Source organism: Dromaius novaehollandiae, chromosome 2 (genome assembly GCF_036370855.1).
Source record: "Dromaius novaehollandiae isolate bDroNov1 chromosome 2, bDroNov1.hap1, whole genome shotgun sequence".
Lineage (NCBI taxonomy): Eukaryota > Metazoa > Chordata > Aves > Casuariiformes > Dromaiidae > Dromaius > Dromaius novaehollandiae.
The window spans coordinates 68919131-68945687 of record NC_088099.1 but is presented as its reverse complement, the minus strand read 5'-3'; the positions used below and the strand labels follow the sequence as shown (position 1 = coordinate 68945687).

The following is a 26557-nucleotide window of genomic DNA, read 5'->3' as shown; positions in this document are numbered from 1 at the left end:
ACAGAAGGTTTCCTTTTCTGCATCTGCTAGAAATGTCTAGTTTCCCCTTGAATAAGCTGTCAAATTCATCTGTGATTCCCATTTATTTATAGGGAAATGAGTAATCTGCTTTTGCTCTCCCTGACTCTCCTGTTCATCTGGGTTAGGAGCTCTTTGGGAGCGTGGTCTTTGCAGGCTGTGTCTGTGGAATGTGGCCTGGGGAAACAAATACCAGTCACAGCTGGAGGGCCCCAAAAGCTGTACAGGTGACAATCTCCTGCTGTGCTCAGTGCTTCACCTACTGATAGTGCTGCTGATATGGATGCCAGTTCAGTAACTGCACAAAGGCAACTTGGTTGGCTTCATGGAGCTGCTGAACGTCCAGTAATTAACTGCTTTCTACTGCATCTACCCAGGGCTGGATCTGAGCCCGCGGATGCTTTGTGAGACTCCAAAACACTGAGAATCACCAGAGCAGCTCCAGTTTTAAGTCTTGCAGTAGTGCCTGCTGTTTGCCCCAAGAGCTGGGGGCCATGTCCCTAGCACAGACTGGAAAAGCAGCCTTACGGCTTCTGAGGGCAAGCGGTTGTGACCACTCTCTACACATGGTGCTTCTCCACCTTGCTTCAGAGGTGCAGAAGTCAAGTCTTCAGTCAGTCCACAACAGCAAACATTGTAGTGTTATCTTTTGACTTTGTGTGTGGTTTGAGTTGAAGTGGTTTCCATGGTCAGTTTTCATTCAGGCCTTCAGTCTAGTGAGGCGTGTTGCCTGTTGGATACAAATTGTTTCAGTTTATTTCTGTGAGGGTACAAGAAACCTCTGAGCACAGGCTTTGAAATAAAAGGAGGCTGCTTTTTTCCCCTCTTCTCTTCTCTCTCCTGGAGTTGATCTGGAGTAGCATCAGCTTTCTTCATCTGTATATTCTAATGACAGTCATGCTATACAGTGCAAGCTGTTGTATAGGTTTGGGTGGGGGTTTACCCCCTCCCTTTCTGGGATGCAGAGTTTTACAGAAAAAGGGAGTAATCTTGCCTGTATTCTTCTTGTGTGGTGATGGATACCTGTGTTAATGTTCAGTGATCAGTTATGCTTCTGGGCAGGATTCCATTTTGTCTTCCATCACCTCAGGTCTACTAAGCACAATCCTACTTGGGCTGATGCAGGTTACCATATGTGTATGAATTAGGATAGGATAATGGCCATGAAAGGCTGTTCATATTCTCTGCGTTATTCATGGATGGTGTATCTGGACTGCAGACAAACAGTGTCACGTATCAGGATGCTTCTGAGATGACTCGGTGCAGACTCAGTCTGGGACAGGCAAGGCTTTCGTAAACACCACTGCTTGGTTACATTGCTTTCTGCTATGCTGCTTTGTGTCCGGAAATAATATTGTGGTTGGGATTTTTCTTTCTGTTCTATCCCCATCTTACCATTCATGGTGATATATGAAGAGTCACTGACAGCATTTGAAATACATCTGAGATTAATTTTATGTTTAGCTTCCAAAAAAAAGTTAAAAAATTAGCTTCAAATAATCCTTATGCAGCATGACCCTAAATGTATTTTCGAGAGTATGAAATGGGCATGTGCAAAACCTCTGTAACAGCCTTCTGCTTGTTAGGGGATTACAGTTTTCTTTGATTAAAAAGCTAGCTGTTGGTATAACTGGCAATTAATTTGGACTAACAATTACCAGATATATATTGAAAATTCTTCTGCAAAATCTAGCTGATGAAAGAGCAGATGGGAAGGAGGTTTTGATAATAAGTTTTCCTATTGTTTTGGGTGATGAGAGGCATAATTTCCTTCTGGCCACAACCAGTTTGTCTTGAACATCTTTTTGGACTTGCTGTAGTATGAAGTCCAAATCATATGCCACAGATATGTCTGAAAAAAATATTTTTGAATTAGCAGAACTGAGTTGTAGTTGCAAGTAGGGGGATACCAAAATATTCTGATTTTTCAGATCCAGACGCTGTTTTTAAGAGCAAGTAGGGGATAAAATAAAAAAAGCTGACTGGAATGCGTTCTGACAGCTGCATTGATGAAGAATCCCGTCAGCAAGCTTGCCCAAGATCCAGGGGTGATGTGTTGCTCTCAGACTCTGACCAAAGCCTCGAGGTGCGAAGTGTTGCTCGAAGTGTTGCATTTTCACTTGCAGAGCTCGGTTCAGGGAAACGCCAGTGGACATGGAGACAAGAGTGACTGTTTAGCACATTTTGCTTAAAAGTCATGGACCAGCTTTTGCTGTGCTCTGTACAGTAGTTAAATTTGCCGAAAATGTAATTTATGGTTGGTTCACTTACAGAATGGTTGCCGTAGAACATTCGTATGGCTTCAAATATTTAAGATCAGAAATGGAAATAAGAAGAAAAGATCAAGGCCTGGGGATCATAAAACTAGTGTCCACAAAAAATAATTAACAAGCCTATGCGTGTTATGACAATGATGAGCCAATACAATACTTGGTTAATTTAAAAAGAAGCATGCACTTCAGTGGATTCACAAAAGCATGCAAGGATCAGTGGTGTGCGTCCAGTAAAGATCTGGTGGATTCGTCATGAAGGCAATGGGCAGTGTTTGCAACAAGGATATTGGACTGCAAGCCTGAGAGCAGATGTTTGTCTGAGACCTTTGTTTGATTTTAAGTTTGTTTGCAGGTTACTATGGTGCCAGAAATAGCACTGGGAGTAAGCCAGTGGATCTGGAGCTACTGGGAGTAGGCGATAGAAGGATTTACTGTGAGGAGTTGAGGCCCACTGAATGACTTTGTGAACTTTAGGTATGGGTAAGTAGCGTGAGAAGAGACATTCAGAAATACCTGGGAAAAAGTACTCCTTCCCAGTTTAAAATGCATCAAGTTATTGGTCTTACCAAGAACTTGTGAAGGATAGGAGATAATAGCTGAAGTGTTTGATATGAAATAGGGAACCTTATAGAAGAGTACCAGCCAGAGCTGAGAGTGCACCGCTGTGAAGGTGAACAAAGAAGGATCTTACTGTGTCCTGGTAACAGTGGTCCTGGTGTCTCTAGGGAGACATGGAGATCTGCAGAGATGACATAGGACACCCAGGTGCCTAGTGTTGCTAGTCCATACTAGCATGTGGGGAACGCTTGGCAACTTTTTATATCTTAAAATAGTATTTGTAGGACTCGTTGACTGTAAGACGAAACAGGAGCCAGTTAGAACTAGTTACTGTATTAAGAGGTTGCTTATATTATGTGGTGGTGGAATTTGGATGCTGAGTGTCAGATTTCTTGAATGAGTAAGTCAATATTAAAAAAAGTGCTTTGACGAGGCAAAAACTTTCAGGAGTTATTTTGTCTTGGAGGCTTTGAAAACAGGTTTCCCCCATCAAGTTATTTTATAGGTTTATTCAGAGAGTCTTTGCATACAAAAAATTGCAGGAATCATTTTTATGAAGGTTGATGAAAAAGATGACATTACAAAACTTTCTCTTGCTTTCAGATTATTCATGGCAACATGACAGTTGCATGTCTGACTTGCTATTACTTTTTCTGGTTTCCTCAAATGGCTATTTTGCAGGCCTTAAGCACTATTTCTTTCGTCATCCTATGCCTTTTCTATTGCCAAGCAGGTTTCTTCTCCTGATTCCTTATTGCCTCTGAAAGGCCTTGAGAAAAGGCTCTACGTCTGTGCCTCAATGCAGTGGGATTACAGAACAAGACTCCTGGAAGAGGGACCTATCTCTTTCTCAGTCTTTTGTGCTCTACCTAGTTATGAAATCTAGACATCTGTATTTCCTGTGAGGCAAGTATAATCATTATGATTTTTACATCCCTTTCTGATGATAACATAATATGCTATTTCAACCTGGAATTGCAGCCCCCTAGGTACCACGGACTGTTTCTAAGGACTTCACAAAAGTGAGCTAAGGAAAAAGCAAGCCCAGTGTCAGCAGGCTTGAATTTACTGTACAACTCTTCATCTCCATTGCAGTGCTTTTAGGAGTTTGCACAGTGAAAGATTGAAAATCACTAGCATAGTGCTAGCTCTTTTCTTGCATCACAGGAATAGAAAATTGTTCTTTTTTCAAAAAATGCTGTGTTTAAATATTTTTCTTCACTTAAATCTATCACATTATCAGTAGCAGCAGCTGTTGCAGCTTTTTTTTAATTGGAAGGGAGGTTGTCTCTATTTATGATACTAACCAGATTTTTGTAGTATATTTGGGAACTCCTGCACTCTAGAGATGTGACAGAAATTGTCTTTAGTCAGTGTGATCTTGCTTAACTGCTTTTCTGTTAGATCATTACTAATTCTTCTTCTACTGGATGTCTAACTTCTACCCACTACTAGATGTCAAACTTTCTTCCAGTGCAAGTACAGACTTCTCCATAGAAAATATAAGCCTATAGCAAAAATCTTGCATGCCTTTGCCATTTATGGAATCTTGGAAGTGCTCAGCAGGTTAAAAATTATTGATTAAGAGAAATAACCTCCCCGTCAGTTGATCAGGTTCCCAGACAAACTGTTGGGGGTAGGGGAAAGGTAAGGAGGAAGCATTTCAATACTCTGCAGACAATACCCAAGAAAAATCTTAAATACGCTCTTATCCCTTAACAAATAGAAATAGGACATGCTTACAAAACCAAAGCATGTAAATTGGTTCTTAAGGACATGGTAAATCCAGTATTTTCCATTTAGTGTTCCACTTATATGCAAATACATATGAAGGATAATAAGGTGATCAGGAGTAGTCAGCATGGATTCACCAAAGGGAAATGATGTTTAACCAACCTGAAGCCTTCTATGATGGGATGACTGGTTGGGTAGACTGGCTGGGGAGAGCAGTGGATGTTGTCTCCCTTCAGGAAGGCTTTAGACCCTGTCTCCCATAACGTCCTCATAGGCAAGCTCAAGAAGTATGGGTTAGATGAGCATACAGTGAGGTGGATTGAGAACTGGCTGAATGACAGAGCTCGGAGGGTTGTGATCAGTGGCAAGAAGTCTAGCTAGAGGCCTGTAGCTAGTGGTGTTCGCCAGGGGTCAGTACTGGGTCCAGTCTTGAACGTTCAACTTATTTATCAGTGGATAAAGGGGCAGAGTGCACCCTAAGCAAGTTTGTTTATGATCCCAAACTGGGAGGAATGGCTGATACACCAGAGAGCTCTGCTGCCATTCAGAGGGGACCTTGACAGACTGGAGAGATGGGCAGAGAGGAACCTCATGAAGTTCAATAAAGGGAAGTGCAGAGTCCTGCACCTAGGGAGAAATAATCCCATGCACCATGTATCTACAGGCTGGGGGCTGACCTGCTGGAAAGCAGCTCTGCAGAGGAGGACCTGGGAGTCCTGGTGGACAGCAGGTTGACCATGAGCCAGCAATGTGCCCCTGTGGCCAAGGAGGCCAATGGTGTCCTGGGCTGCATCAGGCAGAGAGCACTGCCAGCAGGTTGAGGGAGGTGGTCTTCCTGTTCTACTCAGTCCTGGTGAGACAGCATCTGGAGTGCTGTATCCAGTTCTGGGCTCCCCAGTACAAGAGAGACATGGAGCTGCTGGAGTGAGTCCAGCGAAAGATTAATAAGATGATGAAGGGACTGAAGCATCTCTCCTATGATGAAAGGCTGAGAAAGCTGGGACTGTTCAGCCTGGAGAAGAGAAGGCTGAGGGGAGATCTTGTCAGTGTGTGTAAGTGAAGGGAGGAAGAAAAAAGGATGTGGCTAGGCTGTTCTCAGTGGTGCCCGGTAACAGGGCAAGAGGCACCAGGCACAAACTGAAACACAGAAGTTCCATCTGAACGTAAGGAAAACTACTGTGAGGATGACAGCACTGGAAGAAGTTGCCTAGAGAGCTTGTGGAGTTTTCATCCTTGGAGATATTCAAAAACCATCTGGACACAATCCTGGGCAACATGCTCTAGGTGACCCTGCCTGAGCAGGGGGGTTGGACTAGGTGATCTGCAGAGGTCCCTTTCAACCTCAACTGTTCCGTGAATCTGTGATGTTTCATTATCACTTAGCATCTGCTTGCACCATATACAAGGTAGAGAAAGCTTTTTGTTTTCCCCTTAGTTGTTTAAGAAGCGAAGATAGGGTACGTTTTGATCATAGTTAATTCTTTCTCTGTGGCAAAAGAATAAATAATCCCTAAAAAAATTTTAAATGTCTGGTGCTGAATAGGCTCCTACTAAAGCAAAAACTTCAGTTAAACACTTCAGTTCTGTTCAGTGCAATGGGAAACTAATACAACGCGGTCCTCTCCTTCCCCTTGCAGCTTTTCTTTTGTTAATAGGAGCAGAGATGATATTTGTACTGAAACAGCACAGAAAACCCCAACTGTGCAGGAATTTCCTGCTTCCTCAAGTAAGACTGAGCCCCTTAGCTTTTTACTGCAAAAACAGAAAACCCAATTTCTCATTTGTCTCAAAGTTCATTCTCAGAACGCTTGATTCACAGGCAGTGTGATGATCTAACTCAGAAGTTTGCTCTTCCTACAGTGAGGGCTACTGATGGTGTAGGTATTAGGGCTGTTGAGGAAACAAGGCCAGAGGGAGGGCTGAATACAAGTACATCTACAGTGTAGCTCAGGCAAGGATTGAAGCCCCAGGCCTGGAGTTTGTGGAGCTCCTGGGTCCATAGGGAGAGGGTTCATGGCTGGAAGTCCCAGGTAAGGCTAACTAGGATCATTAAGGCCCATCAGTGCCCTCAGGGCTCTTGACTTTTGTGAAGATTCTTCTTCCTATGAAGGTTGTCTGTGCTTTCACTCACAACCTTAATCAGGATCAACGGCTTATTTTCATAAGGTCTGTACAAAAAGAAAAAATATAAGCTCTTAGTCTCCTGAAGAGACTAAGGCTGCTACCATTAAATTACCTGTGATGGAGAAAGAGATACCATCCCTTCCATTTTGAGCCCTAGTACTTAAGTATGCATTTTAAATTTCTGCATTTACAGGGATGAGAAAACGTTCTGTCCGTGGCTTTAGGGAAGTCACCTACTTGTTGATAAAGACATTAAACTCTTGTTAAATGTTGCTTGAACATACCTGCTTTCTTCATCCTCTGAGAATAAGTATTACACTTGATCACAAAATATTCAGGACAGTTCCGCAGCTTACCAGAGAAGAGACAATTCCTGTGATGGGAGATTCAACAGACCTGTTCCATAATCAGTATTGCTATGTGGCCAGTACTCACAATATGGGCAGTGCTACCACCAATACAGCTGATTTCATCAACTTAGTATTGGATCTGCGTGACACATTCAGGTGCATAGAGGTAAAAAGGGAAGCCACTGCAGCTCTTCTGAAATGCACATGCAGTTGCACATTACATTCCTCTTTGACACTTGAAGAACCACAGAAGCACAGAAGTTGGAAGGGACTTCTGGAGGTTTCTGGTCCAATGTCCTGCTCAGAGCAGCTCCAGCTGGAGCAGGTTGCTTGGGGCCTTGTCCAAACAGGTTTGGTTGTCCCCAGGTATGGAGGCTCCACAGTCTCTCTGGGCACTTGTTCCATGTCTGACCACTCTCCATGGTGACGGTTGTTTCCTTTTATCAGGTTAGGAGTTCTTCCTGTTCCAGCATGGGTCTGGTGCCACTTCCTTCTACTACTGAGCACCTCTGAGAAGAGTCAGGCTTCATACTCTCTACACTCTCCCAGTAGGTAGCTGTAGTCAGCAGTGAGATTCCTGCCACTGATCTGATCTGTCTCTTTTTAACGATGAACAAAAGTGGTCCCCTTGGCCTTCGCTTGCGTGTCCTGGACTCCAGCTCCCTCCTCAGACTGCCTCTCATCTCCCTCCAGGATGTTGCTGCCTGCCTTGCACACTCTGAGCAGCCCCAAAATGCACACAGCCTGCCATGTGCCCCCTCACAGGAGCCACCCAAAGGGCAACAGTCACTGCCCACAGCGCTCCAACACCACCCAGGCTCTTCTCTTCCTCCAACACTGCCAGGCATGCTCTCTGCTCCTTTTGCTCCCACTGTTGTCACCACCACCCCAGGGCCTCTTTGCCAAAGCAGCCTGGCCCCCAACCCTCATGGTTGCGTGGCGCTGGTCCACAATGGGTGCTGAATGCTGCAGTCATCTATGGTGGGCTGGCAGAAACCTCATAAAGTTGATTTCTCCAGTCTGCTGAGGTCACCTTACCAAGGGTGTGTTCTGTCCTATTGCCAAGATCCCCAGTAAAAATGCTAGCCAGTGTTGGCTGTGTCTTGAGATCCATCTTAGGAAATTATCTGAAAGCAGTTTTTCTTGGTAGCGACATTTTCCTTGTGGAACATAGCTTTCTAGGATGGGTCAAGGAAGGTGACACAGAGTGAAAGGAACAAGATTCTCATCCTCTAAACTGTGAACTCTTGGGAGCTTATGCTGTTTCTAACTATATGCTTGCATAGTCCCTGAGTTGCTACATGTCCCCAGTTCTGGTTTGTCTTTCTGTTCACTTACCATAATAATTCTTAAAAGGTGACCTTCAGAAGAAAAAAGGGTTGGTTCTCCGCTGTTACTTTTTAACTTTAAAATGTGTATAGAAGGCCCAAATCCATGATTTGTTGAGCAATGCAGTTGGTTTGGGTTTTTCTTTTTTTCTTTTTTGGTTTCTTCCTCCCATATGTTACCGTTTCAGACTTTCTGTTGTAGAAGGCTATGTAGTTAACAGCAGACTGTTTGGTAAGATTATGGTGCCTTAGAAACCAGACAGCAAGAAGATAGCTAAGGTATGATTGACCTTTGGTTTAAAACTTGCCAGCTTTTGTTTGGAACACTTCTCCCCCTCCCTCCCCCTCCCTCCCCCTCCCTCCCCCTCCCTCCCCCTCCCTCCCCCTCCCTCCCCCTCCCTCCCCCTCCCTCCCCCTCCCTCCCCCTCCCTCCCCCTCCCTCCCCCTCCCTCCCCCTCCCTCCCCCTCCCTCCCCCTCCCTCCCCCTCCCTCCCCCTCCCTCCCCCTCCCTCCCCCTCCCTCCCCCTCCCTCCCCCTCCCTCCCCCTCCCTCCCCCTCCCTCCCCCTCCCTCCCCCTCCCTCCCCCTCCCTCCCCCTCCCTCCCCCTCCCTCCCCCTCCCTCCCCCTCCCTCCCCCTCCCTCCCCCTCCCTCCCCCTCCCTCCCCCTCCCTCCCCCTCCCTCCCCCTCCCTCCCCCTCCCTCCCCCTCCCTCCCCCTCCCTCCCCCTCCCTCCCCCTCCCTTTCTCTCAACTTGAGCATTTAGCAAGAGTCTGGTCCCTTTTCCTTCCTGTCCCTTCAGTTAGGGCTTGAAAGCTCTTAAGCAGTGTGTTTTAGGTACCAAAGAAGGCTTCCACTAAAAATGGGCTTTCTATTTCTGGTAGTTAAGTGCATAAATAAGCATGAGGGAAAACAGTCTATTGAAAACCTTCTTGATGCATTATAAACTAGCAAAGCAAGCCAGCCAAAAAGGGTGAAATCCAATTTTTTTCCATTACAGGTCACCTTTGAGGGCTGTGTAGATCAAGACCAGGAATTTTCATTGTTTTATGAAGCAAGTGGGGAGCCAGTGGAATTTGCAAAGCACAGGTGTGTGATGGGTTTTGTGTCAACCTGTGGTACTGCTACTTGCAGTCTTTTGGCAATTGCTGTCATTCTTATGTAGGCTATGCTAGTAGCTACTCTTTATTTGCTATACCTTGATACAAATACATCTTTCTCTCCCATGTGACTATTACATTTTGAGAAAATATTGGCTGCTATCACTTGCAAAGTATTGAAGTATTTCTTTTTTTCCTGTTCAGATAGGTAAAGTGAGCGATCAGCAGGTAAATGTACTGAGTTAAATCTGCACTTCCAAGATTTTAATGATTCTTTAAAAATTTTTTTTCTTTTATTTGGAATTGATTGGAGTATATTTACCATTTCTCTGTCTGCCTGGCAGAAACTTGTAATCATTTCTTAAAGCCTAAACATGCGAGTCCTGAAGAGCTACTGTTTTTATTTCATTTCAACACCATAGAAAGCACTGTTGCATATGGCAAGGCAAAGAAATTATACTGGAATTAAATAGGAATAAATGGGAGCTAAACAAGCAGTTGAACTTCTAGCTTGCCTGACAAAGAGAATCAAAATAATCACAGAATCTTGATTACTTGAAATTTGACTGAGGGTTTTTTCCTTCTCCTTTACTGTGGAAAAGTGGCTTAGATGCAATCTTCCTTTCATAATACAGTCTCAAAGCAATCACTTCCTTTCCTCCTCCTTGTTCTGCACTGATACTTTTGAGTCCAGACCAGACTAGGGAAATGTAGCATTGTATACTTGAAATGATTGTGGTCAGCCTTGTTCCCACACAGTGAGATCCAGAGTTACATTTCTTTGAGTTTGGATCCTAGAACAAAGTGGGGTTGTTCAGTCTGAGCACAAGACAGTCAGAGCTACAGAGGATAAAAGCCCCCTCTGGTTTTATTGAGTTTCCTAGTGAGACTTCTGAATTCACCCCTTTCCTCTTTTGGAGTCAGCAAGTGGTATGTAACCAAGCCCAAACTTTTTTTGCTTTAGCTAGGATGCCATGAAATCTCCAACTCAATTTTTGGAGACTTTTTTGTGGTTCATTCAGAAGTGTTTTCGAGATCACTTTCTATACCCTTGAGGTACTCAAGACTTCAAAGCTGGCACTTAGAGCATTCACTGCAGCACAGGACAAGACTAGCTTTTCTTGACAGACGTATTGTGTTACAGCATACAACTACTTTAGCTGCAAGGGAGGAATTGGATGGCAGAATTACTTGAACAGAGAGGCATTTGGAAAGTTGGTACAATTGCTGGTTTGAAAGAACCCTCAGACACTGTCTAAGATGAAGAAATGTTGAAATTCAGCCAAATTTTCACAGAAGTTGCCCCAAATATCTGTCTCTTAGTTCACAGATCTTCATGAAAATTCCCAGGCCTGGGAACTTGGGGACAATAGTGTTTCAGTCCACGTTCTACTTCAGTATTTTTATTCTGTGGGCTATCTGGTGGTCCCCCTCATGCACAGCTATAATGCACAATATGAGATGCGGGGAAAATGGCAGTTAAGTCTTGCTTCTGAAATAAGATAAGTTTAATGCATGCTGTGTGTTATCTCCTGGGGCAGTCTGCCTCCCTGACTGCTTGGATGCATACAGTGAATGAGCCACTGGAAATGGTTTCCCATCTATACTGTAGTGTCTTTTAATGGTCTGCATTAGTAGTTGGTTCCTAGGGTCTTAATACTTTAAAGAAGGTTTAAAAATAAGTATTTACACTTTAATTGATTGGAAACTTGCTGCTATGTGAGTTTTGATTTACCTGGGATACCACGTTCCAAGCTTGGGCATATAATATTAGCTGTTATTTCGTTAGAAACTATTGTAATTCAGGCTATGTGGTGCTGGTTTCTGAAAATAGTCATAACATGAGCCACAGCTGAAAAAAGGTTGGAGGTTTCTTGCCTGTAATATAGGGGCTTTTTGTTTGTTTTTTTTCCCATGTTTGGCTTTATTTAACATGAAGCTCAACTTTTCTTTTTATGGAATCAGCTTATATTGGATTTGTGAGTAGTGGTTTATCTTTAGCCAAGATGATTAGTGGAGAGAAAGAAGGTTTTGCTGCTAGGTATTTGAAGCATAAAAATTTAGTCTGCTCTGGAGGTGTGAAAGTGACTTGTATAATTTCAATTAAAAGAGCAAATTTTCAGTGTTGATGCTCTTTTCTTATCAGAAGTATGAAATTTCACAAAGCTACCATGCACTACTCTTGTTTCTGGTGTAATTCTTTATATGAGAGCTAAGCAGAGACAATTATTTGCAACTCTAAGAAGTGTATTTGCATGAGCTGCTGTAACATTTTATTTCGACTCTGATAGCGATTTCTCAAATCTGCAAGGATGAATTACTTGGCAGCTTCACCAGAGGGAGTCAGGCAAATCTCATGCAAATAAAAGCACCTTCAGGATAATTGTTCCATTTCTTTCTCTCTCTCCTTTTTATATGAGATTTACTTTATGGGTCATGCGTTGGCAAACTTTTGAGCTATACCCTTGTACCTGTGATTGATAAATTTCTGCCTTAAGACATAATAAATAGATACTGGCGTTCCTGTCCAACAAGTAATTTTTCATATGCATTTAGCCATAATAAGGCAGTGTTAGTGGAATACTAAGTAGTTATTCAGTAATTCACCTTTTTCTGAAAGTGTAAATGCTTCAACAGGGAGAAAGGAAAGGTTTTTTCCATTAAGACTTTGTTCCATAGTACCTCCTTTACTGTTTTTAAGTAAATACATACATATTTAGAGAAGAGCATTTATTTCAAGGAAGCCCAAATACTCTTTATTACCTTCTGTGATAGGAGCATTTATGTTGGGTTGCTTCGTGCTGTAGCCTCACAGTAGGGCATTGCACAGAGGCAGTCAAAGATTTAAGCTGAATTTATACCACAGTGTTTATCACTATTCTGCTGTAGACCTCATTTATACCAATGAAATAGTGCATAAACTTTGCTGGGAAGCATGCTCTTTTGCAGCACTACAGCTGCATCTATTCCAAAGCTTCTGCTGTTGGCTTAGGAAAAAAAAAGGAAGGGGAGGTGTGCATGTCTTCCCTCGATGTGGGATTAAGTCTTCATCTTATCGTGAACAACTTGGCTATGGAGCAGTGGAAGGCAGAATAGCACAGGATCTGGAGGCTCCACATCAAATAGGGGAGCAGAAAGAATGAAATCTAGGGGGTTGACCTGCTGTCCTCGGGGTTACCTGGGCAACAGCTGAACCTGCGAGCAAAAACTTTTTCCTTGCCCACCGTAGAGCCAGCTTGTTTGGACTTGAGCTTTTCTCTCTAAAGGAATGAAACTTCCCTGGAAGAACTGATACATTTAAACGTCAAGATTTCCCCCTTGAAAAGGGTACTTGAAGGTTGGTAAATGTGTGAATAAACACTTTCTTAAATACTGCTCTACTTATTTGCTAAACTTTTCTGTATTTCCTTCTAAGAGACGTTTTTCTGTTAAATTTTACTCTAATTAGTTTGTGTCAACAAGATCTTGAATTTGAGCTGTTTTTAAACATGGGTTTTCTTTTTTTTTTTTTTTTTTTTTTTTCCCCCCAGCACTGGTTGGACCATTCTAAACTCATTAAGAAGCAAATAAAAAGTAAGTACCATGTATCTGCCTGTTTATTACTTCCTTAAGAATTTGAACTTAAGAGTATTTGAACGTGATTGTGAACATCTAAATACTGTCTTTAATAGAATGAATATTTCTCTGAAAATGGGTTTAATTTAATGGCTAGCTGATTGACTGTATCTTTTCATCTAAATACAAGAGCATTTATGAGTAATAGACCATTCTTCAGTACTTCTCATTAAATATATCCTGTTTGAGATGGAGTAGGTTGCCAGGTCATTCCAGTCTGATCTGTGAAATCAGGTTGCCTGGACACAGATCTTGGTTTATGTCACTGTTTCTGATCCATAACAGATTTTGTTTTGTTTTCCTTCAAAGATCAACTAGGAAACAGTTTTATTCTGTAACGCTCCCTCTTACCCTCTTTTTTTGTGTAATATAAATAAAACTTGTGGCAGTACCTGCTGTTTTACGAAAGGGAGTTTTGGGTGGAGGGGTTGGGTTAGCCTGCCAAGTTCTTCGTGGGAACTGGCTAAGGCAGGTAGTTTGCTCCTGGTTCTCTGATAATCTGGTTGCAGGCTTGGGTACAGTACAGCATCAGCACTGACATGTTTTGTTAAGACTGTTGGCAACTGCCATAGGCCAACTGATAACACGAGTTTTATGCCATTAAAATAAAATACAGTGCTTTGCAAGGAAGTTGTTAAACCTGCTTGCAGGACTTGGGATGGATACTCGATTTCTTCAGTGGTGCTTTGCCTCTCTTTTTGAGAAATATCAGAGTATTGACAAGATCTCTGTGAACAGTGGTGCTCTTCTGTTAGAATAGGTAGTAAAGTTACCTGCTCCTGGTAGGTTTTTGGTGGTTGGCTTTCTCTCACCTTTTCAGCACATCAGAGCCTGCTTTGCCCTAAGTGGCGAAGTGATTTGCAGGTGCACATTGGGTGATAGGTTTGTCCTTTTCTTCATCTGAATGAAAATGTGGAATATGAAAGATTCCAGAACTTCTTCAGCCAGTCTAGTTGCACTGTTTTCTCTGTGTTTAATTTGTGAAAGGCCTGTATTAGAAACAAATTGTCTGAGCCCTGGACTGAGGAATGCTGAAGAGGGAATGAACTTGATGAGTATTGTAAAGGTCTGTCTTGCAGCAGAAAACTTTTCTTTACCTTGCATTCAGGGGTGCTTTCAAAACAGTGCCTCTTTCACGATGGGCATTGCTCACTGCTTTGGTTTTCCAGCAGTGGGCAAGCAAGTCCTTATCTTGCTGATGCCGACCTTTACTGGTGGCACGCAACTGTCAGCCTAGAATACTATAACCTATCTTCTTAGGGATATCCTTGAAAACAGTACCAAAGCTTTAATTAGTGGAGTTTTGGGTGCAAATCTTCTAGTAAAATAGATTGTTAATAGACACACTGTGGTGGTGGGTTTTTATAGAAAACCTTAAAAAGATGAAAAATAATCATTTTTCCAACACTCAACATACCAACAGGCTGTCAGCTTGGAAGGTGAGGCTTAGGCAACTAAAAATGTATTGGTCAGTCTCATGATAACTAGGTGATGTTTTATTATCTACATTACATAGAAAGTCAGACCTGGTATTTGGCTTCTAGCATTAGAAAACAATGATTCTTTCAACTCCACTTCATGGAATTTGTTACTGTGTTTTGGGCACCTTTCAGAGTCCCCTCCAGAGCTCTTCACATTATTTCTCATACCTGTTTTCATCCATGTAAATCAATCTAGCAAAAGCTGATCATCTGGATTTGTTTGTATTTATACCTAGTGACCGAAAATATCTCCCTTTTCCCCTTCCCCCAGCAACAGCTGGCATATGTAGCATGCTGGAATTCCAGTAGCATGCTGGAATTATTGCTTGATTAATGTAATGATTAAAGTATCATAAAGTGTGCTAGTCATCTGAATTTTTTCCGCTGCATGCATTTTTAAGTTTAACCATGTGAAATATATGCTTCTTGGAAGAATTAAAAAATATACTTGATTTTGTGTTTCTTGGGTGGTGAGGTGGTGGCTTGTTCTGCTTTAGTAGAACCACAACTGGTATAAACCTTTTTTTTTCCCCATTTAAAATCTCTGCATATACAGTTGGACCTCCGTACACGTTGCACTTTCGAATTAAGTACTATTCATCAGAACCGAACAACCTTCATGAGGAGTTTACAAGGTAGGAAATACGCACAGTTAAATGAGCAAGCGGAAGAAGGGTATTTAAGGCATCTAAGGTATATGGGAGGTGTATGCCCATAATTTGAGTTTTGTTAGAGTGATCATTTTGCTTGACTACTTAGCTGTTTTCCTACTATCAGAGAGACATCACCTCTTTTCTGTGCTGCCAAAAACCACCCATGGGCCTCTCAAAGTGTGTTAGTTGAAGTTAGCAAAGAAAGGCAGTGTTGGGTGGGGAGAGCAATTGCTGGGAGGCAGCTGCCCTTTACAGCAGCAGCACCTGCCTTACCTGTGCGGGGATTTTCCATCAGGTACTGCTAAAATTCCAGTTCTCTGCCTTGTCCCGCCTTGCTCTGAGCCTTGGAGCTGAACTAACAATGATGCAAAAGTAACAGAATTATGGGAAGAAGAGATGGTCTGAGTTGGTTGGTTTGTTTAATTTCCTCCGCTTCTCTACGAGTTTCCTGTGCTGCAGAAGTTGCAAGGACTGTATTGTATAAGGATGACTTAGAACACATGGGGATCTTTGGTTTTTATCTGATGGGCTGTTTTCTGGGCTGTGAGGACTATACCTTGCTGTGTTTACAGAACCCTGGTGTGATCTATAGGATATTCTGCAAGTTAGGAAAGGAGAAGCTGGAGGAAAAGGTTTTGCTTTCTCCTTGTATCTGCTGTCCTTCTGTCGTCTTTCTATAGTAATCATCTACCATAATATTATTTTGTCTTTTTTGTTCCGTTTCTGATGTTCTAGTATTTTCTACATCTTTGAATATGCTTGGCATTAATCAGTGTACTCCCAAACAGACTAAGGCATTCAAAGGTTGTTGATTGCTTTAGTTTGCATGTATGTGGTGTTTATGTGAAACTTGGAGCCTGCAGGCCTCTCTGTTTACTATCTCCTTTCCTGTCTGCTGTGTTGATCATGTACTTTTTTTCCACTGCTGAGACAAGAAGATCAAAGAGCTAGCTGTCACGACCTGCTTATGAAACTGCTGTGGAGACCTTAATATTCATTATCAATTAGGTGCAGCAGTGATAATTCAATAAAAGAGCATATTCTTGTGCATTGTGTAATTAACCTATGGAACTCCCTGCTACTTATGTAATTGAGAATTAAGATCTTAAAGGATTTAAAAGACAAAATGATCATTGGGCTTCTATAATGAGAAAATACAGTTAAATTAGTAGAAATAATAGATTTTTTTGAAAACTGATATAAGCCTTCGTATATCAGGGTGCATGTCTGACAAGTATTAAATTTCCCCTGCAGTCAAATTACTCCATTACTGTCTACCATAAGATTTCTTGCTTAATCCTTTGAAGCATGTGATTATAGTCACTGTGGGATGTGTGTTTTTGAACTACGTGGTCACTGATGTGATCTAGTAAGGCATTTCCTGTATAAGTATTAACCTCTGGTGCTGAAAAGTGGCATTTCAGAATACTATTTTAATTAGAAAAGCATTTTTATCAGATGCATTTTCAGTGCTATGAGCAATTTTTTTTTTTTTTACTTATAAGATTGACAGAAAACCACTGTGAAAGTGGGGAAGGAAAGTGAAAACAAGTTGGAAATTGATTTTAGCATGATCAGATAATTGTGTCTTTCTTCTACATTGGAGGAAAGTAATTTTGAATGTTGTTTTCTTTTTTTAAGAATATGCTAGCCGGACTATATTTTCCATGTAACCATTTCAATAAAAAGTGAAGATCAATAACTGTACTTTCAGAATTATTGAAAATGGAAATTGAATGGGAGTAAGAGGAGGAAGAAAAAAGATCATTAATAGTAATGATAAAATGATCTGGTTTGGGGGGAAAAACAAGTTGTTAGAGATTTCCTGCACAGAGGTTTTTTTTAGGTAAACTCCAGTTCCTACTGAGGCTGTAAATATCACATTCTCATAATTAACACAGTAATGGGAGAGTGTTGGAACCCTTTTTCCACTCTGTCCTTTGCTAACTTAAAAACACAGTTAAAATTCAGTGCATTTTGGAAGACATCTGGTACTCTTATGGGGCCTAATTGGTTAGTTAGAAAAACAACAGAGGAATGTGTATATGCACGTGTATGTTGTGGAGACTTTTTTAAGGTATTTTGCAAATTTGAGATACCAAACCTTGAGATGCCAAGGTTTGTCAGCCTGCATAGAGGAAAACGAGCAAGAGTAAGCCCTGCCAACCAGAGCAGATTTGAACTGATCTTCACTATGTTTGCACCATGTCCTCTCTGATGCAAAACATTTCCTGTGTCCATCTGTCTAGCATCCTTTGTGAAGATAAGTGTATGTTTGCATTTAACTCTGACCCTCAGTGCTTCATGCTCTGTTGTTTTAATTCGCCCATTGTAAGCCTCACCTCTCAGTTTGGAGCAGACCAGTGTAAAGCCTGCTTGTGCCATCCTGTCCTGTACAGTGTTCTTGCGTGGCCCAGGGCATTTGTGTGCCTCAAGCCCCAACTCTGAGGGGCTGCGAGACATGAAAATGCATAGAGCTGAAGATTAACAGGAACTTAAAATACTAGGCTGTAAAAATCTGCTTGGCCTTCTAAATATATATATGGGTTGCTTTCTGCCTGTGGAATTCCATGGAATCCATGGAATTCAGGTTTCTCTTACTCAAAACTTTTCTGCAATGTTAAATGAAAATTTAGTCCAAAGTTTTCCTTTTGCCCAGCTTGAACTTTCTCTGTGTTCTGTATTTCCATTTGAGAAGGTAGCCCCAGACTCTTCATGCATTTGCATGTGTTTTCTCTCTCGATCCCCTAGTTCAAGTAAAACCCAATGCTGGAAAGCATTGGAGTATCGTTAACTTAGGATGCTGAAGTATGTGCTCCAAGTGAAGCACGTTGTTTCATTGCTACCTAAATAGCAATGCTTTAGACAGTGTACGGAGCACAGCCACTAGGTGAAGAACGGTCTCTTCCTCCTGATTTCAGTGAGAGTTATGGGAACTTTGAATGTTGCAGGGCATATCTGAGTGATCCCAAAGATCACTTTTTGTTTACGAGCAAGTTTATGGAAATGTCATGACTACTTATGGATTGCTGTACTTTTCCTTTGGGGCTGGAAAGATGACATTATAAATACTTTTGGCCTTTTGCATTTTCATTTGTCAGGTACCTGTTTGTATTACAGCTCCGGCAAGACATTCTTTCAGGGAAGTAAGTACCCCTTTACTCTTGCCTCAGTATTTGCAAGTATTTACAATAGGTAATCTCTGTGATTTAAAGTGTTACTTTAACTATGCGATCTTTTTGATCCTTTCGGGTATTTGCATATAGATGATAAACCTGGTTTACAATGCTGGATGCATTTTTTTCTTTACGGTGCAGAAGTATGTGGCTTTATGTGCATCATAACTATATTATTAAAAAACAGAATGGAAAAAGAATTTTAATGGAGTGATCAGGTGATAAGAATGTGTCCATACCCATGATACTGTGCCAAGTGTTCTCTCTGATTGTTTTAATAACCTATTACTGTTAATGCCTAGTTACATATTTAAAGATATAATTACTAGTGAGCTAGCTAGCATTAAAGACAGAAAATAGAATAGCTTTACACAAACAGTGGTTCAAAAAGAGCCAAAGTTGACCCCACCATCCTGCTCATGGGTATTCAAATGCCGTAATTGTTGATATTTAAGCTTGCAGTTATTGAAGTAAGAAACAAAGGTGCAAAACAAGGTCGTTTAAAGAGAACTGGCAAAGACTGGAACTTCTTTTTTAGAACAGTGAGTGTTTTGATACTGGATGTTTTGTTCTATCTGGGAAAGGAGATAGGAAACTTCCCATAAAATACATAAACAATATATGAAGTACCTAACATCTCTTTTTGTTGAGAGAATTCCTATGCAAACAGCCTTCTTGAAAATGACCTATTTCATTACATGGCATATAAAAAGGACTTGATTAATAACAGTTTATGGTACTGTAAATATTGTGTGTAACTGCTTCTGTGAGGACCTTAGAAGGTTTTGACCTGAACCTGAAGATTACTGCTGGTTGAAACAATGCAAGGATGGATGAGGATAGTTAGACTACTACATAAATAGAGCAAAGAATGTCTTGTTTTTTTATGACTTGAAATGTAAAATGACCTTGCTGAATTTTTCAGTATGATAGATAAAATGGAGGAGGAAAAGGTTATAAAGTGGCAGCACTTTTTGTACAGGTCAACTCTGCAAAAAAAATATTTTGTATGTTTATAGTCTCACCCTGGCCAATGAGTTCACATCTCTCTCTCTCTCTCTCTCTCTCTCTCTCTCTCTCTCTCTCTCTCTCTCTCTCTCTCTCTCTCTCTCTCTGTGTATATATATATATATATATTTTAATTACAAAGAAAAAATAATACGTGAGCTTTAGAATATATTATTGGAGCAAAATCAATTTCTTATTCTCACTTTACGTTGCCTGCATTAGTTTAAGCTTGCCTTATGGTGGAGCATATCATGTGTTCAGTGATACTGAGAATGTACCAAATTAGGAAATAAATATATGCCTGTAAAAATTAATTTTAGATGATTCATATCATTAATAATTTGTAGTATGAATGACCCTGTGGAAGGTAATGTTTTCATTTCTGGTGGAGATTAATGTTTCCATTTCTAGTGTTAGACTACTTTTTAGCTGTAAGGCAGGAAGAACTTCCTGAGGAAAAAAAATGGCATGATTTTTACAGCTTGTTTCTTTCTTTTTAAGACTGAAATGCCCGTATGAAACTGCTGTTGAACTAGCAGCTCTGTGTCTTCAAGGTATGAAATTTTTTAAAAGTGATTTGCCTTAATTTATTTTAAAAACCTGCCTGCTAGTTTCTTTTCAAACCTTGTTACTAATGATTTCTCATGGATCATGTGTAAGTGGTATTCCTTTCCCTAAGGAGAAGTTGGTTAGGGAGATTGCTTTCCTGCCTGCTCTGCATTCATAACTTCAAAATTATGTTAGCTACTGTTGGCAAATTTGATGAGGGATAGAAGTCTCAGAAGCATAAATATACCAGGTGTTCATGGAAAACCAGGGGCTGAATAGAGGAAAAAGCCCCCAGAGTGCCCCATGGGGGGAGAAGCCAAGGTCACTGAGACACTGAGTTGCAGAAGCTCAGTGTTGCGTGTTCAGGTTGATGAGCCAGCTGGCCCACACGTGCATGCCCACGATGGCAGCCCGGTCCCTGCAGGTGTAGCCTGGAACAGGGGCTGCCTCTTGCCCAGGCGTTCTTGGAAGAGAAATCATGTGCAGTGTGTGAGAAGGAAGGAGGTGGTTACAGGGCGTGAGGGAGGAAACTGCAGCTACTGGAGAAGAGAGAATTTTATGGAAAGGGGAGAACTAGAATTGTTTCTGTGTCAGGAGCAAGGGTTGCAAGATTAAAAAAAAAAAAAAAAAGTAATATTAGGATACTAGGTTTCATTAGTTTATCGTAGAAAAAGATAGGGTTTTATTGCTGTGACACATTAATACAAAAACTTGCTGCATTTCAAGAGGATTGTGTTGCGGATGGAGTGGGGAAATGTGTAATGAAGCTCAGGTCAAGCTCATTTTTTCCAAAAGAATGTGCAGTGATCTGCATCATTGCAGGCATATCAGCAGCAAAATCAATTGACATGAAAAATATGGGTCCTATTCCACTGGGTAGTTGGCAGTGGCACATGAAGTGCTTAGGCAGAGTCTCTTAATTCAGTACAACAATGCAGAGAACTCAGTGATTCCAGATGAACTTGACAATAAAACCTGGGAATTCGATTCAAAACAGCAACAGGAGGAAATCTTAAGTGATCTGCATCATTGCAGGCATATCAGCAGCAAAATCAATTGACATGAAAAATATGGGTCCTATTCCACTGGGTAGTTGGCAGTGGCACATGAAGTGCTTAGGCAGAGTCTCTTAATTCAGTACAACAATGCAGAGAACTCAGTGATTCCAGATGAACTTGACAATAAATCCTGGGAATTCGATTCAAAACAGCAACAGGAGGAAATCTTAAGTGTGTAATTCTTTAAAAAATCCATTTGCATCATTTTTATATTTTTCGCCTTTTTTCAGTTTTGCATAGTAGCAGCAGTAAGTTTCTCCAAAATAATTTAATCTGTTGACACTGTAATATATTATCTCTGCTCACATATGCTGTAGTAGGATTTTTTTGTATAACATTTCTTACATTTGTATTGATATTGGAAGCTTTTAATTAAAGCAGAAGTGTTTAAAGAAATGTAAAATGATTATTCCCTCCTCAGTAGTTAGATTTACCATTTAAAATCTAATCTTTCATCTTAATTTGGCATTTCTAAAGTGATAAGCTAAAAGGCTGTTTAGGAATTGGTACTTCAAACCCTCTGAAAGAGGGACCCTTTTTCTTTATGGTACAACTTTAAGCTTTATTATGTTCTGCTTGTAAAGGAAGCTGTTCTGTTACCTTAATGCCTTCATTGTTTCTAACAGCTTCATAGGCTTGCATTTTGAATGAATAGCCTTTGAAACAGAAACTGTTGTTTTGTTGCCAGTCCTATAAAGGAACTTCTGTAGAAAACATCAATTTGCAGTATGGGGATACATAATCACATGCTTTACTTAGGGGTTAGTCTACCTAAAGGCTACAGTCAAAGAAAGCTGTATCATCACTGTTACAGTAAGTTTCTAACTAACTCATTCATCTCATGTGGTTTTTGCTTTTGTTTTTAGCCAAGTATACTTTTGGAACTATTAATTAAAACTGAGGGTAAACTTTCTCACATCTCCAGTTTTCAGTTTTTATCGTAAGACCTCTCAATGTGATAGTGCAATTTTTTTTCACTTTTGTGTTAAGGAATCGACAATATATTTACAGATAAACATATTTTTGCACTTTTAAAAAGCTTTTTAGTAAACTATTCCTTTTTAAAAATGTCTCCCCAGTTTATGCCATTATTTATTTAAGAACACAGATGATGAATATTAGCAGTTTATGTAACATTTAAAAAAAAAAAAGGGGGGGGTGAGACATACCAAAGCATGATATTCCATGATAAAATTCCAAGTGAAGAGATGGGTCCCCTGGTGTGCCCTGGCGTGGAGAGCATCCATCCTTCTCAGCCATTCAAGGAACTTTATTCTGCCAGGAAAGACACTGGTGAGAGCCTGCTTCTGCTGACCCTGCAATTCCCTCCTCTTTCTTACCCTTTTACCCTTTGGAGGAAGCTGATGTGAATCTTGCTATCTCTTACTCCTAAGACCCATTTCTTAGAGATTTAAAGATCAAAATAGTCACATAGTTTATTGCCTGAAAGTGAATAAACAGTCAGTGCAGGTATTGAGAAACAAGAGTGATATTTTTCTTCTAACTATATACTTCTTGCCTTACCTCCTCTATGTACTTCAGTCCTCCGTGCTCATGATACTTTGGAACAGTAGTTCTCATCTTTACCCATCTTTATAGTGTAGCCAGCTTTCATTCTCTATCTTATCTCTCCTTTCTGAATAGAGAAATCTGTGTTTTTCCTAGACGGTTGTCAACACTTCAAACCAGATTCTTACTTTTTTTGTTTAGGTTATTCTGGCTAATGTGTTTGCTGTGGCTTCCCTCTCATGTACTGGAGATTGGTCTGCCAGTAATTCTTAGCAACATCTGTGTTAAATAGTCTTCCAACTTATATGAAACAGCAGCACAGCTGAGATGCATCTAAGAAAAATACATTTAGATAAGAATACTGTAACTCACAATGAAAGAAAAAATGTGTGTGAGGCAGTAGTTTCAAATGAAGATCAGTGAACTCATTTTGTTGGTAAATGTTTGTATTAAGGTCAAGGGGTCAAAAACACCTAGTAGGTTTATTGGTCAACAGATTACATTATGAATGAAACTTCTGGGTTTCAAGGTATTTTTGAGCACTGGGTGTGAATTACTGATTTCTGTTTCCTTGAAAGGAATTTTCATTTTAAATTTTTTGTAACTGTTACATGTAAAGCTGACCTGAAGCAGTATAACCATTTTCTTTGGAAGGTTTAGTTTCCCCCTACCCTTTTTTCACAGTGGTAAAGAAACACTGGCTTACAGAGCACACATTTGGAGTTGAGACATATGTCAGGTGTATTTGTGGTATTGCTAAACAGTCTTGTGTGCCACTGGTGATCTGTCTCACAGTCTCGAAGCTGTGACATTGCAGCCTCTTTGGATAGCTGAGATGTTCCAGGAGCAAAGCAAAAGACTTAGCTGGCACAAGACAATTAAAGACCTACATCAGCGAGATGCCGAACACTTGCATCTCCCGCTGAGCTCAGGAGAGTTTGCAAGTGTTCTGCTCCTAGAAAAACTGGTGCCTGACCCTAAGTAAATCAGTGGAAAGTGCCATCTAATTTATGTTTGTGCTTCAGCATTTCTTTTCTTAGAAATTACTTCTTCCAAATATTACAATGCTGTGGTTTTAAAAACAACAACAACAACAAGAAACACGCTCTCACTAGTTCCTTGACACTAGGTGATATCTTCGTGTTTTGCCATGCGCAGTAATGTAACAAAGCAAGCAGCAGAATGGGAAATGCTTTTAGAATGAAAAGTGCAACCTCAGTGCAATGAGAGGAAGCTTCAGAGTAACTTCTTCTGAATGCATTCCATTTTGTTTTTAATAGGAACTTCATTTCCTATAAATACTATAAAATGCAGAGAAACAGTTGCAGTTCTTAACTGCTAGAATTCTGTACTATGACATTAAACTGTTTGTGCAAATGATTTAATCTGATTTCTACTGTAAGATACTTTGGTGTTTGGCTTTTTTTTTTTTTTTTAAAACTTGCAACATTAGCAAAAATGTATTCTTCCAGAACATACTTTAGAAAGTTACTATCATTGTCTTGTGGAGGTTACAGAAATAAATGTTTATGGTAATCCCATGATCTTTATGATTTTAACTCTTTAATTGATACAGCTGAGCTGGGAGAGTGTGAACACCCTGAGCACACACCAGAACTAGTGTCTGAATTCAGGTTTGCACCAAACCAGACAGAAGCAATGGAATTTGATATTTTTCAGAAATGGAAAGAGTGCAGGTATGGTACCTGTATGGCGGTGATGTCTAGCAAAAGGATGTTTTCTTCTTTTCCAAAGTCAGATATGTCCACAAGAACCCCTTCAGCAAACAAAATAGCTTTTATGTTTGTGAGTTGAGAAGTTTTCTAGGCAGTCCTTGAAAATCCCCCTCTAAGAAATGGCAAGCCTTAATCTGGGGGAGGTTGGGGATAGGGGTGAGAGGTTTCTTTTCTGTGGTTAGAGGATTTCATAACAGTTTAAGTATACAGATCCTTTCTTGTTTGTGGTGTTTTTTCAGTAATCCCATCTTATCTGCATGTTCATTCGCATTGGCAATTTCAGATCTTTTTCAGTTTTTACCCTTTTGATTTATTTTCTCTGGGAGGAAAGAGGGTAAAAACCTAAGTTAAACCTGAAATTGCATTCAGCAATTTCATTCTTATTAAGATTGAGGGCCTGGAGAAAAGTGGTATGGGAAGGAATTTTAAAACAGCCAAAAGCCTTGTGCTGTAAACTAAAATAAATTTTATGTTATAGGGGGAAGAGCCCAGCACAAGCTGAACTGTGCTACTTGAACAAAGCTAAATGGTTAGAAATGTATGGTGTAGATATGCATGTAGTTAAGGTAAGATCTGTGTTATACTTTGTTTTGTTAATGTTGGATTAATAAACAGTCTCGACTCGGGGAAATGCACCCTGAACTTTTAATTACTGATTTGGGTATGGAGGGGAAAAAAGAAACAACTGAACACTTAGGGAAACACCTTTCCTCTTCCTTCTCTGGCTCAGCTTCAGTCCAGCATCTCTCCTCCCCTTTCCTAGGCTGAGCTTGCACTTTATACTCAGTCCCTCCCAATCCCTTCAGTGGGGTGATGGGTGACACAGGGCGTTGGGGTCAACATGTAGTGGTTTCTTGCTGTCACTCCTTGCTCTTTTCCTTCACTGCTCTTGGCTTCTTAGTGCTCCTCTGTTCTAGCATGGGTCGCCCATGGGCCACAGTCCCTTTGGGGTGTCCTTGCTCCGACATGGGTCACCAACAGGCCGCAGTCCCTTTGGGGCTGTCCCTGTTCTTGCACAGAGCACCTCCTTCCAAAAGTGCTTCTGCAGTAACGTCCCCAGCAATGTTCCCTTCCACATGCCTCCTCCCATATCTCTTCCCATGTTTCCTCACATTTTTCCTTTTGTTTCCTGCCCCTCAGCTGCCCTTGTTTCTCAAGTATGTGTTGGCGTGGGGGGCTATTTCCATCTGTTCTGGAGCTGGCTGGAAAGAGCCTCTCGGGGCCTCTTCCCACACAGTGCACCCCTGCGACTCCCTGCTACCAAAACCCTACCAGTTATGACTAGCACTGATGTGTATTCTTCTGCTCTGTAATGTTAAAAAAAATGCAAACTTTATTGTATAATTTAAAACATATGGATTTTGGTAAGTTTTACAACACTAATTGCATATTGATTATTGGTTCTGTGCTTGCTTGTAGGGAAGAGATGGTTGTGAATATGCTCTTGGACTGACACCAACAGGCATATTGATCTTTGAAGGAGCAAACAAAATAGGCTTATTCTTTTGGTAATCTGCTCTTGTTTTATAATCCCTTTTGTTAAAATGCTGAAATCTATCCTCTTTAAATAATGGATTCTTGACTATATCTTGTAATGTTGATTGAATATACAGGGTTAAAATAGATTTGAAGGTGAATTGGCCTGGTTAGAAGTGCCAGTCTCAGATGTGAAATATTTGTTGAAAAACGGAAACAGTGCTAGGAAATTGTATTTTTATTACAATCCCTGAAGTGTTCCAGGATTGGAAATCTCTTACACATCTTTTTTTTTTTTTTTGGGGGGGGGGGATCCTGGATTATAAAATTGTGGGTTTCTATTAATTTTCCATTTGCTTCTTCTATGTTTAGGCCTAAAATCACAAAAATGGACTTTAAAAAGAGCAAACTAACACTTGTTGTGGTAGAAGATGACGAACAGGTAACTTTCTTCCCTTACTTGGACCTGATCCAACAAAGTGTGGTGTGTGATTGGACTGATGAGGATGCAAAGGGGACTCAGCTTGCTGTTGGACCAGGCTGTGCTTTCCTTACTGTGGGCAGTAACTAATACCATGCATGGCAATTTGCAAAGCTTTTGTTTCTGCATTTAGGGCAGAGAGCAAGAGCACACGTTTGTTTTCCGGTTAGACAGTGCTAAAACTTGCAAACATTTGTGGAAGTGCGCAGTGGAACACCATGCTTTCTTCAGACTGCGAGCCCCAGCAAACAGTAAATCTAGTAGATCCGACTTCATAAGGCTAGGATCACGCTTCAGATTCAGGTATTTGATGAAGTAAAAACAAGATATTTG

General features: G+C 40.8%; 1 protein-coding gene across 2 annotated transcripts in view; it reads left to right on the top strand.

Annotated features, from left to right (window-relative positions):
* The window catches only part of EPB41L4B (erythrocyte membrane protein band 4.1 like 4B), a 181620-nt gene that overhangs the window by 58927 nt on the left and 96136 nt on the right, over positions 1-26557 (top strand). For both annotated transcript variants that reach the window (XM_026099883.2, XM_026099884.2), the window contains exons 3-11: positions 13013-13055; positions 15135-15213; positions 18333-18377; positions 19917-19969; positions 24108-24228; positions 24746-24833; positions 25687-25775; positions 26116-26185; positions 26358-26527. In XM_026099883.2, coding sequence (XP_025955668.1) covers positions 13013-13055; positions 15135-15213; positions 18333-18377; positions 19917-19969; positions 24108-24228; positions 24746-24833; positions 25687-25775; positions 26116-26185; positions 26358-26527 — 758 coding nt within the window. The remainder of the gene's footprint in view (positions 1-13012; positions 13056-15134; positions 15214-18332; positions 18378-19916; positions 19970-24107; positions 24229-24745; positions 24834-25686; positions 25776-26115; positions 26186-26357; positions 26528-26557) is intronic.